Source organism: Chionomys nivalis, chromosome 12 (assembly GCF_950005125.1).
Source record: "Chionomys nivalis chromosome 12, mChiNiv1.1, whole genome shotgun sequence".
NCBI classification, from domain to species: Eukaryota; Metazoa; Chordata; class Mammalia; order Rodentia; family Cricetidae; genus Chionomys; species Chionomys nivalis.
This window is the reverse complement of record NC_080097.1, coordinates 50142411-50158498: the sequence shown is the minus strand read 5'-3', so window position 1 is coordinate 50158498 and position 16088 is coordinate 50142411. Positions and strand designations below refer to the sequence as shown.

The following is a 16088-nucleotide window of genomic DNA, read 5'->3' as shown; positions in this document are numbered from 1 at the left end:
TTATAATAATATTAATTCTCCCAAATTAGTTCTTTTCTTTCAATGTGCCCTTAAAATTATTTTTCAGTTCTTTATAGTTTTATTGTATAGGCCTTTAACACCTCTGGCTAAACTGTGTTTGGTGGTGGAATTGTCTGTGCTGGGCTATTACATATAGGGAGAGGGTTAGTTAAACTTACTCTCTTTCCTATCATTGGTTAGTCTGTACTGAAGGAGAAAGGCTGATGTCCACCAGAGATGCTTTTCTTTGGGTATCAGGGGCCTCTGCTGGCCACACTTGGCTTTTCAGCCTGTGGGTCAGGCAAGACTTCCCAGACTGTACCCTTAGGTGCGAGTGCTTTAGCTAAGGGACGTCTCTCAAGTGTATCTCAGCTGTGTGGGAAACAGACACAGCACTGAGGTCAGTACAGGCAGAGCGCCTCTTGCATTATCATACCTGCAGGAAGAATGCAGCTGGGGATGTTGCAGTACCCCCACACCCAGCTCAGAGCTCTCAGAATTTGCAGCAGCAACTGACAGTTTACCCCAGAATTTCAGTCACACTCTGACCTCAGGCTCAGAGCTATCAAACTGCAGGGTAATTCTCAGTTGATGAGATCTGTTTCTGACTACTGTCTGTCTGTCTGTCTGTCTGTCTGTCTGTCTCTCTCTCTCTCTCTCTCTCTCTCTCTCTCGCTTGCTCTCTCTCTCTCTCTCTCTCTCTCTCTCTCTCTCGCTTGCTCTCTCTCTCGCTCTCTCTCGCTCTCTTGTTCTTTGCCACTCCTCCCTGGCCCTTCTTCTCCCAGAAGCACAGCAGGCCAAATTGAGGCTCCTTTATCTGTGAATGTTATCTAACTGTGGGCCCTCCACCAAGGTTCAGTGCTTAACGTACAATTATCTTCCAAAACACCTCTGAGCTGTTCTGTCCACTGCTGACCCATCTTGCAGATGAAGCGTTTTCTCCAGCTGGACCTGAGGTTTTCAAAGGCTGTGGCTTGTCGAGATAGGACTACATGGCTTTCGTTTGGTTTACTTTCTGGACATGGCTCTGTTTCCCCTCCCTCTGCCTGGCTGAAAGCGTTTGGCTCACTTCTCTACTTTCTCTGCTCGTTTCCGGTACCTTCCATTCCCTTCATGGATCTCAGGAGCACTTCCTCTCTACTTCTCTCCCTGTAATGCAGTCTTTTGTCTCATTCCGACGCTTCTCCTTCACCAGCTCACAGAGGCAGCCTCCGGCTCAGCTTCTTATCCAGAAGTTCATTTTTGTTAGTGGTTCTCCACGGTTTCATTGTGGATGTAGACTGTGTGTATTCATTCATCTCCCGGTGGGCATCTAGGCAGGCCTGTGTCATGGCTGCTGTGAAGACAGGGGTGTGCAGTATCTCTGTGTGGTGCTAACTTCCATTCCTTAAGGCACAGACCGGGGGAACGAAACAGCTGAACCACATGCTCACTCCGTGTTTCGTGTTTTGCGGAACCTCTGGCCTGATTTCCATAGCAGCCGCACTAGTGTATCCCCAATGGCAGTGTATAAAAGTTCCTTTCTTCTATAACCTTGTCAGCATCTGTTGTTTGGTTTCTCTCTTTCTTGCTCAAAAGAATATTTTCTTTATCCAACTGACAGAGTATCATGCGTTTTTTAAAGTAAAACCTAGGAAAGATTGTCATTACAATGTAATCAAGGTCTCTTGATTTTTATTTCTCTAAATCCTCTCATTTTCTTTTTTCCTTTTGTTTTTTTTGAGACAGGGTTTCTCTGTGGCTTTGGTGCCTGTCCCGGAACTAGCTCTTGTAGACCAGGCTGGCCTCGAACTCACAGAGATCCACCTGCCTCTGCCTCCCGAGTGCTGGGATTAAAGGTGTGCGCCACCACCACCTGGTCTCTAATTTTTTTAAATGTTGTTATTATTTACAGCAAATGTTTTTAAGCCTGAGCCAAATTCTTTTCACAGTCTCCTTTTCTGTAGCTTTTATCTGTTTGCAGCGATCAGTTAGATCCTGGGCTACTGCTGACACAGGCCCTGAATTTTCCTTCACCCCGTCTTAAGGTCCTTTTTGTTAAAGGCAGTTCCCATTAGCCAGAGTCAAAGCGTGACCTTTGTGGGGGTCCTGGTTTTAGATGAGAGCTGCACGCATGAAATCGTCTACAGCTGGGTCCTGGGTTAGAACGCGCACACTCTGTGCTTAGGCAAGTCACACTTCCTACCTTTCAACTTCCTGCCTTGTAAGAACTGTCCAAGTCATTCTTAAACGGTTTAAAAATGGAAGTCACCATTTCTAAATTCGGTGAAAATTCGACTTTTATTCAACAGTTCTGGCAAAGGTGACGCCAACCCTCTTGGTTTAAATAAAAAAACAAACTATGTAACACTGTGAAGGTTTACCTGGTAAAAATGAGAATATGCTCCAGAAAAGAACATATCAGTTAAGAAACAGTCTCTATCTCCAAATAAATAAATAAACAGTTCTTCTTTGGTCACAGTTCAGAATAAATACAATATTCACAATACCACTATGGTCCATGAAGAAAGTATATTCTTTTATTGGATTTTCATTATACATGTTTCCACTTTTATTAATCAAATTCAATAAATTTGATTCCTTAATCATAAAAACCTGCTGTACACATTGTTTACATGTTGCCAAAATCTCTACTCCAAACATCACAAAAACTTCACCGATTCTAAGACTGGAACCACCGCACAGATGGGGGGAGGGGCACTAAGTAGCATGCATTCAAAGAGTGCACTGTAGAAATGCATAATTTATTTGGCACTGTTCATTGATATTGCAGCATTTTCTTGTCAGAAGCAAGCATCCAAGACTCGGTCATAATGTACCGGAATCCGCTACTCACGTCTTAATCAGTTTTTCGTCTTCACCCAGTAACCAGTCAGTTTGAAGAAGCAAGCCACAATCCAGCTTCAGAATGGCCTTCAGACCCTCCAAGCTCCCATCTGCAAACTGGTTCAGCTTGGCAGTTTTTCAATTGTGGAGAATGTCAAGGAGAAACAATTTAAACAAAACACCCTTTAATACACACAAATACAGCATCTCTTGGGAAGCTCAAAGGGGCTTTTGGTGGTGCCCAGCTTGAGATGATTCTGACACTTCAAGCTGTCTAGATTGCATTAGCAGGTTAGAAGGTTCTGTAATGTTCACACTTAAATCCACACCCTAGTTGCTTGCTTAAGCAGTTCTTCCTAAGATTACAACAGATTTAGGATTTTGGTAATTGCCAGTGGGCAATTTAACTTCATCTTAACAATTTTGCTTGTTTGTTTTGTGTTTTTTATTGTTGTTTTGGCTTTTGTTTGTTTGTTTGTTTGAGACACGGTTTCTCGGTTTAGTCCTAGCTGTCTTGGAGCTCACTATGTAGACCAGGTTGGCCTCGAACTCACAGAGATACGCTTGCCTCTGCCCACTGAGTGCTGGGATTAAAGATGTGCACGACCACATCCAGCTAACAAATCTTAAATCCCTTTACTTCAATTAAGCTAAGTTTAATTCACTAAAACTGACTAAACCCCAGAAGATCTGTTAAGAACATGTATATCATGTTAATGAAAGACATTAAGTTTTTTTTTAAAGTTAGTCCCCCTAGGGGGAATAAAAACCAATGGAACATAGATCACTGCAAGGGACACCAGAAATGGGAGATTTTCTAATAATGTTTACATATGCTGTAGTTTCACACAAAATTTTGGCAATAATTAAGACCTTTAAAAAAAAGAATTTGACGCCGGGTGGTGGTGGCGCACGCCTTTAATCCCAGCACTTGGGAGGCAGAGGCAGGCGGATCTCTGTGAGTTCGAGACCAGTCTGGGCTACAAGAGCTAGTTCCAGGACAGGCTCCAAAACCACAGAGAAACCCTGTCTTGAAAAAGAAAAAAGAAAAAAAGAAAAGAATTTGTAAAAAAAAAAACCCACTTAAGTGCAAAGTAATATTACTGGACCAAAATTCATTTTAATCATTTTTATTGTAAGTATATTTTTTTTTGTTTTTTTTCGAGACAAGGTTTCTCTGTAGCTTTGGAGCCTGTCCTGGAACTAGCTCTTGTAGACCAGGCTGGCCTCGAACTCCCAGAGATCCGCCTGCCTCTGCCTCCCGAGTGCTGGGATTAAAGGCGGGCGCCACCACCGCCCGGCTGTAAGTATATTTTTAACATCATAATTGGGGTTTGTAATCCCAAGCTAAAACACATTCTTCCCCTCTGAATCTGGGAAGCTATTCTAGATCATACTTTTCAAATGCAGTTTTTTTTCTTGGCTGTTTTTCCGATTTCTGGGGCCTGGTATTTAAAGAGCTCCACTCTAGGTGTGCATGACTCTTGCTGGGAAGAGCTTTTGGAAAACTGTCCATCACATATAAAGAGTGGCTGCCATCAGAACTTGAGCAGTATGGGAAAAACATTAAGTCCCTGTCAAGAACGGACTTATTCTTAAAGTAACAGAGTCTGTTCTCTGGGACACTAGAGAACATAAATAATCAAGCTAAATTGTCTTCCTGGACTTTGATGGCAAAGGCTCCATCCTACTTAAACATCTATACAAGACTGTTCCTGAGATTTACTGAGGGGTGGAGGGAACCCCGGGTGTTACTCATAAGGGGAACGGGCTACTTCGGAGGAAACAAGCTGCGTGGTAGCTTCTCTCAAGTGCTCATTTTAATCAAAAGCTAATGGAAATGTTTTCCGGCCCTTTGTTGCACGCTGTGCATACCAGCTAAGGCATCAAAACTGCCTTCTTAGGGATTTTCCACCTCTAAAACGATTATTAATCTAGTTTTTGACTGCCTAATTCAACATTTAAAATTTTTATTTTCTGCACTTCATTCAATACTGAACGATTTTATTTTTCCCAATGATCTTCACAATCCAGAACACAGGCACCAAAGCAGTACTCGAAAGTCATCGCTTCCTAGAACAAAGCAATGGAAGCGGCCGGAAATCCGAGGAGAGAGAAATGTTCTGAACGTGAGTGTGAATGCAGGATCCCCCTCCTCTGAATCGCCCTCAAAATGAGAATACTCCCATTTAATAAGTCAATATATTATTCTTAAAAATAAAAGTTTGGTCACTAGGATAAGCTGAACAAAAATTACCCTCATCCCACTCCAAACGGCCAACTCTAATCACCCCCTGTAATTCACAAAACCGGGGAAGTTGTACAGCTGAGGCCTTTAAATCCGAATGCTCCCACCTACTGCTGCATTCCCGGCTGCCTCTCTGTTTCTTTCCAAACACACACGTGCACTCTCAAGTAAGACACTCTGTGTCTGCTGATAAATTATGAGGTTATGAACTAGGTGTGCACAGGGTCTTATAGGTACTTTGTAAACATCAGAGTGATGTAAACATCACTGGGGTCCTTTGTTTCAAAAGCCTGAATCGAATCGTGCAAACAGGGACCACTACTTTCCCAGACGCGGTTCGCTCCCCGCGTACAGACAAAGGGCAGAGAAGAAGTCCTCGTAACTGAGGTTGAGGTGAGATGGCAAGGAGATGATCTCAGTCAGTCTGATTTGCCAAGGGAGAAAGCCTAGTGTGCTGTCCACAGAACCAAACTTCAGTACTAAATCCGGATCCGGGAAGCCCTGGGAACGAAGCAAGCTGTCAAACACGTCCACGTTCAGATCTCTGGCTCTCCGTCGCTGCTGCGCCACCAACTGGCAGAAGTCCTGGGCGGCTCTCACTACGTCTGCTTTTCCGTCTTCTGGGGACAGCACCTGCACTGCCGACCGGCAATTTAAAACTAGACCGTCTTTGTCATTACTCTCTTCCAACTCTGCTGAGTATCTGAAACAATCTAAGCCCGAAAGTTCCTGTCGTCGTTTTAAAATTTCCTCCATCAGTCTGGAATTATTTCTCTTGAAAATACCTTGGTGGTCGTAGACGCTAACGTAGGAGATCCCCGCGGCCACGCACCACACCACGATGCTCGCCACGTCCGAGAAGTTGTGCTCCAGCTCTGTGATCAGCAGAGTCAAGTGCACCGGCAGTTTGTGCAGGGTCCGGCCGTCGGCGCGCCAGCTCAGCCCAGGGCGCATAGCTGCCAGCGCAGGGTCCCTGTGTGGGAGGCGGTGCAAGTGAGGGTGCAGGAGCGGGTGCGGGCAGGGACTGCGACGAGGGTTCCCACGGTTCGCCAGAGGCTTGGGAAGCCGCCAAATCCAGCTCCAGGTGCCCGGGTACACGCGCAGCGCCGAGATGAGCATACGGTGCGGGCAGAGCAGTGCGTGTAGTGCCCGCCACACCAGTGCACGCAGCACGCGCTGCACCAGCGCCTGCAGCCTGGCCATCTTCGTGAGAGCCGCCGCCTCCTCCCACGGCCCACATGCACAGCTATGACCGGATCCCCGCGGCCCCACCCTCATTGCTGTGCGACTGCTTGATGATAGCCACCCTGACACAAGTGAGATAGGATCTGAAGACGTTTTAATAATTTTTAAAAAGAATTTATTTTTTTAAAATGTGAATGGCGAATGCATGTTGTACTTGCATTAAGTTTATGTACACCTTTTACATGCAGGAGCCGGTGGAAACCAGAAGAGGGAGCCGGGCCCGATATATAGAACCAGAATTACAGTTGGGAGCCACTGAGGAAGCTGAGAATTAAACCAGGGTCCTCTGCAATTTAAAGTGCAGGCAGTGAATGACCCCGTCTCTCCATCCCCTGGAATGCACTTTTGATTTTTCATTTTCCTGACAGATAAAAAGACTGAACACTTTTCAGAATTTTATTGGTCGTTTGGGTTTCTTTTTAATGACTATATATTTAATTTGTTTACCTGTGTGTGTATCTATATTGGATGATTTTAGAGATGAGGAGTTTAATTTGTGTAGTTTTTATATTCCTAAGTCATGGGTTATGACACTGCCTTCAACCTCCTGGGGCTCCTCCGTCAGAACAGATTTCCATCTGGCCGTTGGCAGTTTCCTCTCCCCGGTGTTGACATGCTCCTCTCACTCCCCTCCTTTCCCAAACCCATTGTGTAAGGTTTCTAGGCCAAGGGCAAATGGTCCCAGACACTTTGTAGCTAGCTTCCTGTCTTTAAATGTCATTTGAACTTCTACATTGCTTAGCAGGGAGACTCTGGTGGGTGGGCACAGATGTACTGTGTCCCTAGGGATGTTTTTCCGGTCAGTGTTGTCCAACGTGCTTATTATTTAACCAAGACAATGATCCAACCTTTACCCAGTTTAGCCCTAGCCTTCCAAGAGAGTCTTAGTAGTTAAAGTAATTGGGGCTGGAAAACACTTGAGCCACGAAAATGACCTGATTTTGTGTTGGGTCAGTGACCTTCGGTGGAAGCTTAACAGCTCTACTGGCAGACTCAAATAAAAACAAACAAACAAACAAACAAAACCCTTAATACACCCTCATTTTTAGTCCAGAGTCCTCATTTAGAGTTCTAACGAGGGAGGATTCGGGTGCAAACTCATGGGTAAGTTGTCCTCTCCAGTTCTAACCTAGAAAACACTCAGTCCCTGGGGCTCAGATGTCGTTAAACATAGAAGGTGCCCGTGTTAACACATTGGTTTTCATTGCTGTGGCAAAAATCCCCAAGGAATGCCACTTAAAAGGGGAAACGTTTGCTTTGGCTCGTACTTCAAAGATTTCGGCCCATAGTCCTGTGGTTCCTTGCCAGGGCAGGGAGCATGTGAAAGAGCAAAGCTGCCAACCTAGGAATAAGGAGATGAGTTTGCGAGGAGGAAGCCTGGGACAGTGCGTAGTCCTTGGCGCATGCTCAGTCAGGACTAGCTCCCTTCAACCCGTGCCCTTCTCCAAAGTTTTCCTCACTTCCCCAAAGCCCATCACCTCAGGAGCACAGGCTGAACTAAGGAAGTCAGAGCTCTCACCATCTGCTTATCCCTCTAAAGCCGCTGTGTTGAAGACTATGCTTTCAACAGACGAGTCTTTGCGGGGCATTTCAGATCTGAGCCATAAAAAAATGTGCAAGCGACACTTTAGACATTGGTTACTGTCACTACACGTTATGAAAGACACGAGTTACATAAACAGGGCCATGAAGGTGGCTCAGTGGGTAAAGGTGCTTGTGCCAATTCTGGCAACGAGAGTTCCCCATTCGTCCTAGTGAAAGGAGAGGGTCTGGAGAGATGGCTCAGCGGTTAAGAGCACTGACTATTCTTCCAGAGGTCCTGAGTTCAATTCCCAGCACCCACAGGTAACTTAAATTCCAGGGTATCTGACACCCTCTTCTGACCTCTTGGGGCACTGCACACACATTGTGCATAGGTATACCTGCAAGCAAAAAACTCGTGCACACACAAACAGTAAAAAAATAAAATAAAGAAGAAAGTACCTATTCTCAGTGTCTTACGGGGGTGGGAGGGAATCTATACAGTGTGATGAGGAGGAAAGGTCAAAGGCCACCAATTTTAATTACAAAGAAAACCTCTTGTCTCAGATCAGCTACATAGATAATCTCAAAGCATCTATTGAAAACAATTATGGGAACTAAGAAATTAGTTCACATCCAGTGGTGATGGTAGTACACACCTTTAATCCCAGCCAGCACTCAGGAGGCAGAGGCAGGTGGGATCTGGCCTGGTCTACAGAGCGAGTTCCAGGACAGCCAGAGCTACAGAAAGAAACCCTGTCTCCCCCCCCCCCAAAAAAAAGAGTTCAGCAAAGTTACCAGATAATGGGTCAATATGCAAAACTCAATTGTATTTCTAGAAAACATCCACTGATAGTAGCACTAGCTAGTGTAACATAAACAGAGAGGTCACAAGGCTTACAAGGCTCTGAAAGCTTAGACAATTATGAGACTCACAAAGCCTGCCTCCGAGGTTCCAGCCACGGTGGCCATTCCAGGAGATGCTGCAGTGCAGCTCCCTACAGGCTGTGCAGGAAGCTCGAGGGACACATTGCCCACCTTGGAACGGGCTTCTCAGTGATGCCCCTGCCTGAGGGTCTATCATCACCATCTCCCCCCACTCCACCCCCGTAAGCAACTCCAATAAACTCATTGACCTGTCAATACACACGGGTGGAATCATCTCTTGGTTGTCTTTGGTGCCCTGGAGAAAACAGACACCTATTCACCTATCCCTAGAAAATGTCTCACGACACAGTTAGAGCCTGAGCACAGACAGACAAAAGGCCAAGATGGGGTAAGGCTGAGCAGTTGCATGACCCCTGAGGTGGGTGGCAAGGCTTCCTGTAACTAAGGCTGATCTGATGGAGTGCAAAGCCATCATGAGGGTGGTCCCACTGTGACCACCTTTCCCATTGGTTGCTGAGTTGGCAGTGGTGTGGCCTCTGTTGTGAGTGATATGAGATGTGCGACCAAAGTCGAGCCATCTGCGTGTGAAGCATCCCAGGAGGCATGGAGACACATGACCCGGTCCTGCTCAGACAGTGGTACAGAGAAAGAATTCTGTCTTTCTCCTCGTCTCGCCTTTGGTTTTATCCACTCAACGAAGCAGAGAGTGTGCCCCCTCTCTATACGGAGTGTCAAGCCTCCTTAATAAGTCGAGGCCACCACACAAACATGGAGATGTGAAATCTATGATTCGGTGTATACACAGGGGCCTTGGTAATGGCCTCGTATAGGAAACTACGACAACTGGAAATTATCAACCTGCATCAGAGCTGTTTGAATTGAAGAAGCCTTTTAAACAGAAATGAGAGAGTCCTTTACAGCATGGCGCACGAGGTCATGGGTCATGGGGACAGATGGTCTGAGGACTGTAGAAGTCGAGAAACGGAGCAACATGGCTGCTTTCCCTTTCCTGAGATCCAAGCTGTGTGATGTGGCCTGATGTGAGAGGCTGGTCCATACGAGCCATTAAGGACACTTGCTTTAGTGCTGGCTGTGGGTCCCAGGAAGGACCGGCATTGCTGAGAAAACTGGACACAAGAGAGACAGGGTTTGGTTTCCAGTTTCCCTAGCCTGGTAAAGCAAGAGACACAAGCTAACTCGTGGGAACTCTGGGAGCGGTACAGGACTTTAGTTGTTATTTTGTTGTGGCCCATGATGGAGAAATGACTGTCATAGGCTCTGGGACACTGGAGTGATGGGGACCAGCACGTAAATGGGGTTTTAGGTGCTAAAGAATTCAAGATGAGATGGGGGCAGGGAAGCAGATGGCGGAGCCTGTCTGAGTTTCAGAAGCGAATGTGACAAGATTTGTATTGAATCAGAGTTCCCAGGGGAAAATTTTGGCAGAAAACCAAAAGCCTCTGAAAGGCTTTAAAGCCTGGGCAGCAGTTTACCAGGGAGATGAGAAAAGGGGTGAATGGCAGAAAAGTGCAAGCTAAGAAAATAAGCTTGAGCTTGCCCTAGAGCTGAGCAGTTATTTCCCACGGAGAATATACTATGCCAATTTCCCTCTGCCAAAAACGTATACTGGAAGAGGGAAGTTGTTTGCATAGCCCAGGGCCGTTCCAACAGTCAGATGAGGCCAACTGAGAGGCAGCAGGTCTAGAACCAGCCTGTCAGGATTGGGGAGCCAACCCTAGTAGCATGCATGGCCATCGAGAACATAGCAATGATGATACATGAGGTAACCCCTGGCTCACCCTTCCCCCCAGTGCATATGAACAGGAGTAGCTCATTATGTCTTTACCACCATTTGGTCTCGGGTTTACACCGCTGACTCGCTGGTCTTAGACTTCTGGACTCAGACTGAATTGGTGTAGAGTTTCCTAAGCTCCTGGCTTGTGGATGGAAGGGGCCTGAACTCCTCAGACTCTAGAATCACAGGGCTTGTTTGCCAAATAAACACATAAAGAGATTTCCAGAATGCTTAATCATTAAGGAACCACAACAGTCACAATGAATTAACACTGCATATACAAGTAAGGGTAGCCGGGCGGTAGTGGCGTATGCCTTTAATCCCAGCACTCAGGAGGCAGAGGCAGGTGGATCTCTGGGAGTTCGAGGCCAGCCTGGTCTACAAGAGCTAGTTCTGGGTCGGGCACCAAAACTACAGAGAAACGCTGTCTCGAAAAACCAAAAAAAAAAAAACAAAAAAAACAAGTAAGGGTAATTATTTTAATCCGAAAATAGCAAGGACTGGTAAGAATGATGACCAATTAATTCTCTTCTGCTGGTGGAAATGCAAAATGGTGCAGTTTGGGTAATATTCTTTTCCTCAAAAGACTAAATGTATAGTTTTTATATAAACTAATACTCTTACTCCTAGTCATTTATGGGCACAAAAGCTTATATTCTCACCAGCTTGAGATAGAAAAATACAGATATAGAGAGGTGCCCAGAAACTCCTTTAGATTTGCCCAAAACACACAAGTTAGATGATTTTCATCTGTTAAATGGATGGACTACAATAATTCTATAAATTGGTATTTTTCAATACAAAGGAATGGTCCCCACGACTCTCATCCGGTATGTGAGGAGACTGGAGGAGGCCACTGACCCTAATGAGCGAGTGAATAAAATCAAAAGTCCACTGCTCCTCTTCGAACCACAGAGTATAAGATCAAGAGGAACAAGCGCAATTTTAAACAGACATGAGTGCTTCCCATGGCTCCCTCCCTTCCATTAACACAGAAAGAATGGACAGGATAACCAACTCCCACCTTCAACCTGGAAGTGGTTTGTTTGTCTGCTCACTCCCAGACAATGCCTGAAGATCAGGTTTCTAACTGGCCTGGATGTGATCGCTGGCAAGGCCTTTCATTAGTAGACATTTCTCCACTCCCCAAGCCAAAATTTCAATGAGGGCATGAAAAAAACAAGACAAAAGAGAAGAAAAAAATCACTCTACACCAAAAAAGCGATTTCATAGCTGAATAATATAATAACTGTATTGAAATCTTTAGTGAGGAGGTTTAACATCAGACAAGGTCAAGCAGAAGGAAAGACCCACCAGCTTGGAGACATATCCCTGACAACCAACCCATCTGAACATAGAAAGGGAAAGAGAATATACAAACGTAAAGATAAATTATGAGGTGTAGCTACAGGACAGCCAAGCAGATACTGTTCCGAGAAGAGTCAGGGAGAGTTAGAAAGCTTATACAAAAAGAAAAAAGTATTTCAAGTTCTTCCTAATGTTTTTTTTTTTAATTTGAAAAGTATATGTGATCATCACATCTAAGAATCTAAGTAAACAAAGCAAAAATGGAGAGATCTGAGAGGAGAAGTTGATGGGAACACAATAGTAAGATGACTTCATGCTCTGCTTTTCACATGGATAGAAAAGTAAAAGGACCCAGTACGGTGAGGCATGCTTGTAATTCAGCCCCCAGGGAGCAGAGGCTGGGGAAAGAGGTCAAGGAAGGCTTCCCACCTGCTGGGAAAGCGCACTGCAAACCCAGCTGCAACCCTGACCAACAGAAAGCTTTAAATGATGTCCTCTCACTAACCAATAGAAAATCTACTGCTACATACTCAAAACTTCAGTTTAGCTGCTTTCCAGGTGACTTTTATTTTCCTATTTTCTACATTAAAACTTGAGTATGCCCATTGCGAATAGGGATACACAGTGCTCCAACTTCCAGCTGTACTCCAGTCACAAACAAGGACATCTGACCAGAGAGTGAAAGTTTATTAATCATAGGTGAATTCAGTTACTATGTATCATTAGTATACATACCCTAGAGGGAGGCCGGGACAGAAAACACTAGCTGGGATCCAGAATAAGAAGTAGCAACATAGGCGAGAGCAATAGTCAGTACAATCAATGTGAGAGACAGAGGCCAGGTTTCTGGGTCCGCAACTACACGTCCATCTACTAAAACTGAATGTGACCTATAAAAAGGAAGAAAGAAATGTCTGTCACAACGCTACTTGTAAAAAGTCCCAAACTGAAACCTATAGATGCAATCATGTAGCCACCCAGGAATAGCCACAGGTAAGTTCTACAGAACCCTACACCATTGAGAATGGTGACTACAGGCACATGAGACAATGGAATACATTTCCCCAAAGCATTTCAGAGCAGGTCAGACCAGGAGGAGCCAGCTGGGGCTGATCTAGCTCAGTTGTAGAACCCTTGCTTAGCATGGGTGAGACACCACCCCACCCTCACCCCCCCACCCCCGGCTCTGTCTACAGCCCCTCAAGAGCAGGTTTCAAAGAAGTAACTACTGAACAATTCCATTGATACAAGGTTTAAAAAAAACGGGTACTGGGACTTCTCCTTTAGAACGCCTGAGGAAATGTCCCTTGTGGGGTCATGAGAAAAACACTGGTGACAAAGAATTTAATTCAAAGTATTTCCCGAAGAAAGGCAACCAAGGAACACAGCCTACAGGAACACTGACGGACCACCGCCAGCATTTTACCAGTGCGACTGAGCTTCTCAGAATTCCCAGAGGCACCCGCAGGAGAGCCTGGATACTCACAATTACTTCACGAACAGCGTGGGCATGTCCTTTTTGCTGATACAGCACAGGAAATGAGTACCACAAAAAATGTTATAAATTTCCTCTTTCTGACATTTTTCCCTGCAAACGCCTTTTGCTAGCCAGCACGTATCAAAAATTCGTCGTATGTAAATATTCAGTCCGCTTCTAACTGCAAACAGGAAAAAAAAAGGTTAATGTGATACTTATTGTCCTCCAGTATCATGGATAAATTAGACTTCCAACTCACCATACATTTTAATAAGAAACTCTACATAATCAGATATATCCATCGTATCTATGACTACATACCCCTTCTGGTTGCTTTGGCCTCACTTTTCAGGGGCCCTGTAATGTAAGCCATTAGCTCCCATGATCCAGAATTACATGAACTACTGGTCATTTATATGTACAGGACAACACAGTAGGTTCAGATTGGCACTATTTTCTACATGGAAATATCATTCAGCAGAGAAGTTTCGGGGGTCTGCAGAGACTCCATACCAGGAGACACAAACATCTCCCAGGTAGCTTTGGGTTGTCAAAACTTCATTCTGAAGGAAGGAAGACCAATGGCCTAGAATTCAGAAGCCATCAGTTCCATCCCAATGTGTCCAATCACTTTCAGGATGACTTTTTGTTAAGAGCCCCGTTACCTGTCCTAGCTCAATTACAGAGTACTCAGAGGTATCCTATGGGATAATGGGAAAGAAATGGCTTGAAGTACCTAAAACCCATACCTAAGTCTAGCAATGTTAATACCTAGGTGCCCTTGGAAGCCAAGGAGTAATGGACGGGAGGTGGGGGGGGAGTTCATGGGAACGGGTGTAGCCCGGGACATCCCTCTCTTCTATGGCAAGCCTTGCTCTCTCTTCTAGCTGCCAGCATAGACACATGGATTAGAGTTTGATCTGCAGAAAGAATCAACGAGTGCAGATAATGAATAGTGTATGGTCAAATGCTATTGGTAAGCAAAGTTGCCTGCTGTATGCTCACTAGCAGAGCACCCCCATGGAGACAGAGGACTCAAGAGTAGACACGGTGCAGTATCCAGAGATCCTGCCACACCCAAGAGTAGCAACCGTCTCAGTGTGTTCCCAGGTGTCTGTCTTTTTCATGTTTCACTCTTGATTCTTAAGTGGCAACTTTTGAATGTGAAGGTTTGGGGTAGGAAGAAGGAGCTTTCTGAACACCTACAAGCCCCTATCTTAGTTACTAAGTGGGAGTTTCTCCATATTCTCCTGTGACTTCCCCCTGTCCAGAGCTTAGTTTGGCTACTCATTCTGATGCCCCCACAGGATCCAACTATGCTACAAAGGAATTGAATGCAGGCTGACGACTAGCTCGGTTTTTAGATTCTTCTCACTGTAACATTTGCCTTGACCTATAAATAAACAAGAAAGTGTGTGAACAGCCAACCATGAGAGGGGAGCCCCAAGAATCCTTGGGGAACAGCTTCCCTTCTGCCCCATGTCCTGTCTTTGCTCTAAGAGGGTTTTCACTCCACACTGCCCCATTTCTGCCCACATCCCTCCAGCCTCACTGACAAGCTTCCTAGTTGCTCAAGACCCAAATTCAGAGCCAGTTCTTCTCTGAAGAGAGCCATCTCTTGTTAGTGCCCTTGGTGTCATCTCTTCGTTCCCTGCAGTGACCCACAGCATGCATCTCTGCCCATACTCCTCCTGTTTTTACTTCTGTTCTCTCGGCCCTGCCTTTGTCTCGGTCTTGTAGAGCCTCACACCACAATTCCGCAAGCAAAGGGATTTTCATTTTACCTGGTGGAACACAGCAGAGCAAGACAAAGACCACAAGGACCAGCTGTAGGCGCCTCATGGCCAAAGTGGTGAGCAAAGAGTCAGTTGAGCTGCAAGGCAGAGTCACTGTACGTGTGGCTTCTGAGACATGAGGACCCGTGTGGCTAGTGAACCTTTTGGAACAAGGACATCTGCTTGCTCCACTGAGCAGCCCAATAAATGCAAGATCTGACTTTGAATACAGCAGCTCGTCACTAACAAATGCTTGCTGGCTGCCACTTCTGAGTTTCCAGCCCAGTTTACACTGTGTCAACTCAATAGTCTCGTTCAAAGCCCTGCTGGGTTCTGTGTAGATAGATACCTTTATGTCTTCAGAGTACACGCATTTAACAAATGCCTAGTGTGTTCTTAAAGCTCTAAACCTCATGTGTTGGGAATGGTTATTTTCACCTTTCCACAGTCAAAGCTCAAGTGGGAGTTCTCCTCTTTTGAAAAATGAGTCTTCTGAATTGTAGCTGGACTAGACAGCTTCACGGAGTTCATGTAAAGCATCAATGGCAGCAGCGCATTGTACAAAGTGCGTGTCCTGACCTGATTCTAGCCTGGCTGCAAGCTCTTTAGGAAACAGTAACCCCCCCCCCCCAAGAGTGCAGGATAACCTGCATAGTACCACCAGCACGATTCCAGAGAACACTGAGCCACGGCCTCCTACTGACCTCCTACGTGCTTAGGCACGCCATAGTGTGAGGTATGCACAGGAAGTATGATAAAAATGTCTTCTTTGATGACTGAGGGTCAACAGGGCTTGGCAGCTTCCGAGGTGTTTAACAAAAGCTGTGTGGTCTTGTGTGAAGGTCAAAGATCCCTTAAGGCACAAAGCTCAGCACTGATCTACACAAGTTTTTAATAAGGCGCTTCATCTGGCTAAACAACGGTATTCTCGCCTGTAGAGCAGGTTGAACATCAGTGGTCTCTCTTCCTGTCCCAGAGACTTTTTTTTTTAATATTTATTTATTT

General features: G+C 45.4%; 2 protein-coding genes across 2 annotated transcripts; both read right to left on the bottom strand.

The window, feature by feature from the left end:
- Positions 1–5392: 5392 nt before the first annotated feature.
- On the bottom strand, positions 5393–6277 carry LOC130885253 (dehydrodolichyl diphosphate synthase complex subunit Nus1-like). Its single transcript, XM_057786688.1, has one exon. The coding sequence runs from the start codon at positions 6275–6277 to the stop codon at positions 5393–5395; it is 885 nt and encodes a 294-aa protein (XP_057642671.1).
- A 7042-nt stretch (positions 6278–13319) lies between these two features.
- On the bottom strand, positions 13320–15150 carry Defb135 (defensin beta 135). Its single transcript, XM_057785666.1, has 2 exons — positions 15093–15150; positions 13320–13489 (listed from the first exon to the last, which is right to left on the bottom strand). The coding sequence occupies exons 1-2, from the start codon at positions 15148–15150 to the stop codon at positions 13320–13322; spliced, it is 228 nt and encodes a 75-aa protein (XP_057641649.1).
- Between the last annotated feature and the right edge of the window lie 938 nt (positions 15151–16088).

Excerpts from the sequence above, each read along its gene's own strand:
- LOC130885253 (XM_057786688.1), bottom strand. The coding sequence starts at position 6,277 with ATGGCCAGGCTGCAGGCGCTGGTGCAGCGCGTGCTGCGTGCACTGGTG.
- Defb135 (XM_057785666.1), bottom strand. The coding sequence starts at position 15,150 with ATGAGGCGCCTACAGCTGGTCCTTGTGGTCTTTGTCTTGCTCTGCTGT. Across the intron at positions 13,490-15,092 it reads GCTCTGCTGTGTTCCACCAG|TTAGAAGCGGACTGAATATT; the intron begins GTAAAATGAAAA and ends TCCTGTTTGCAG.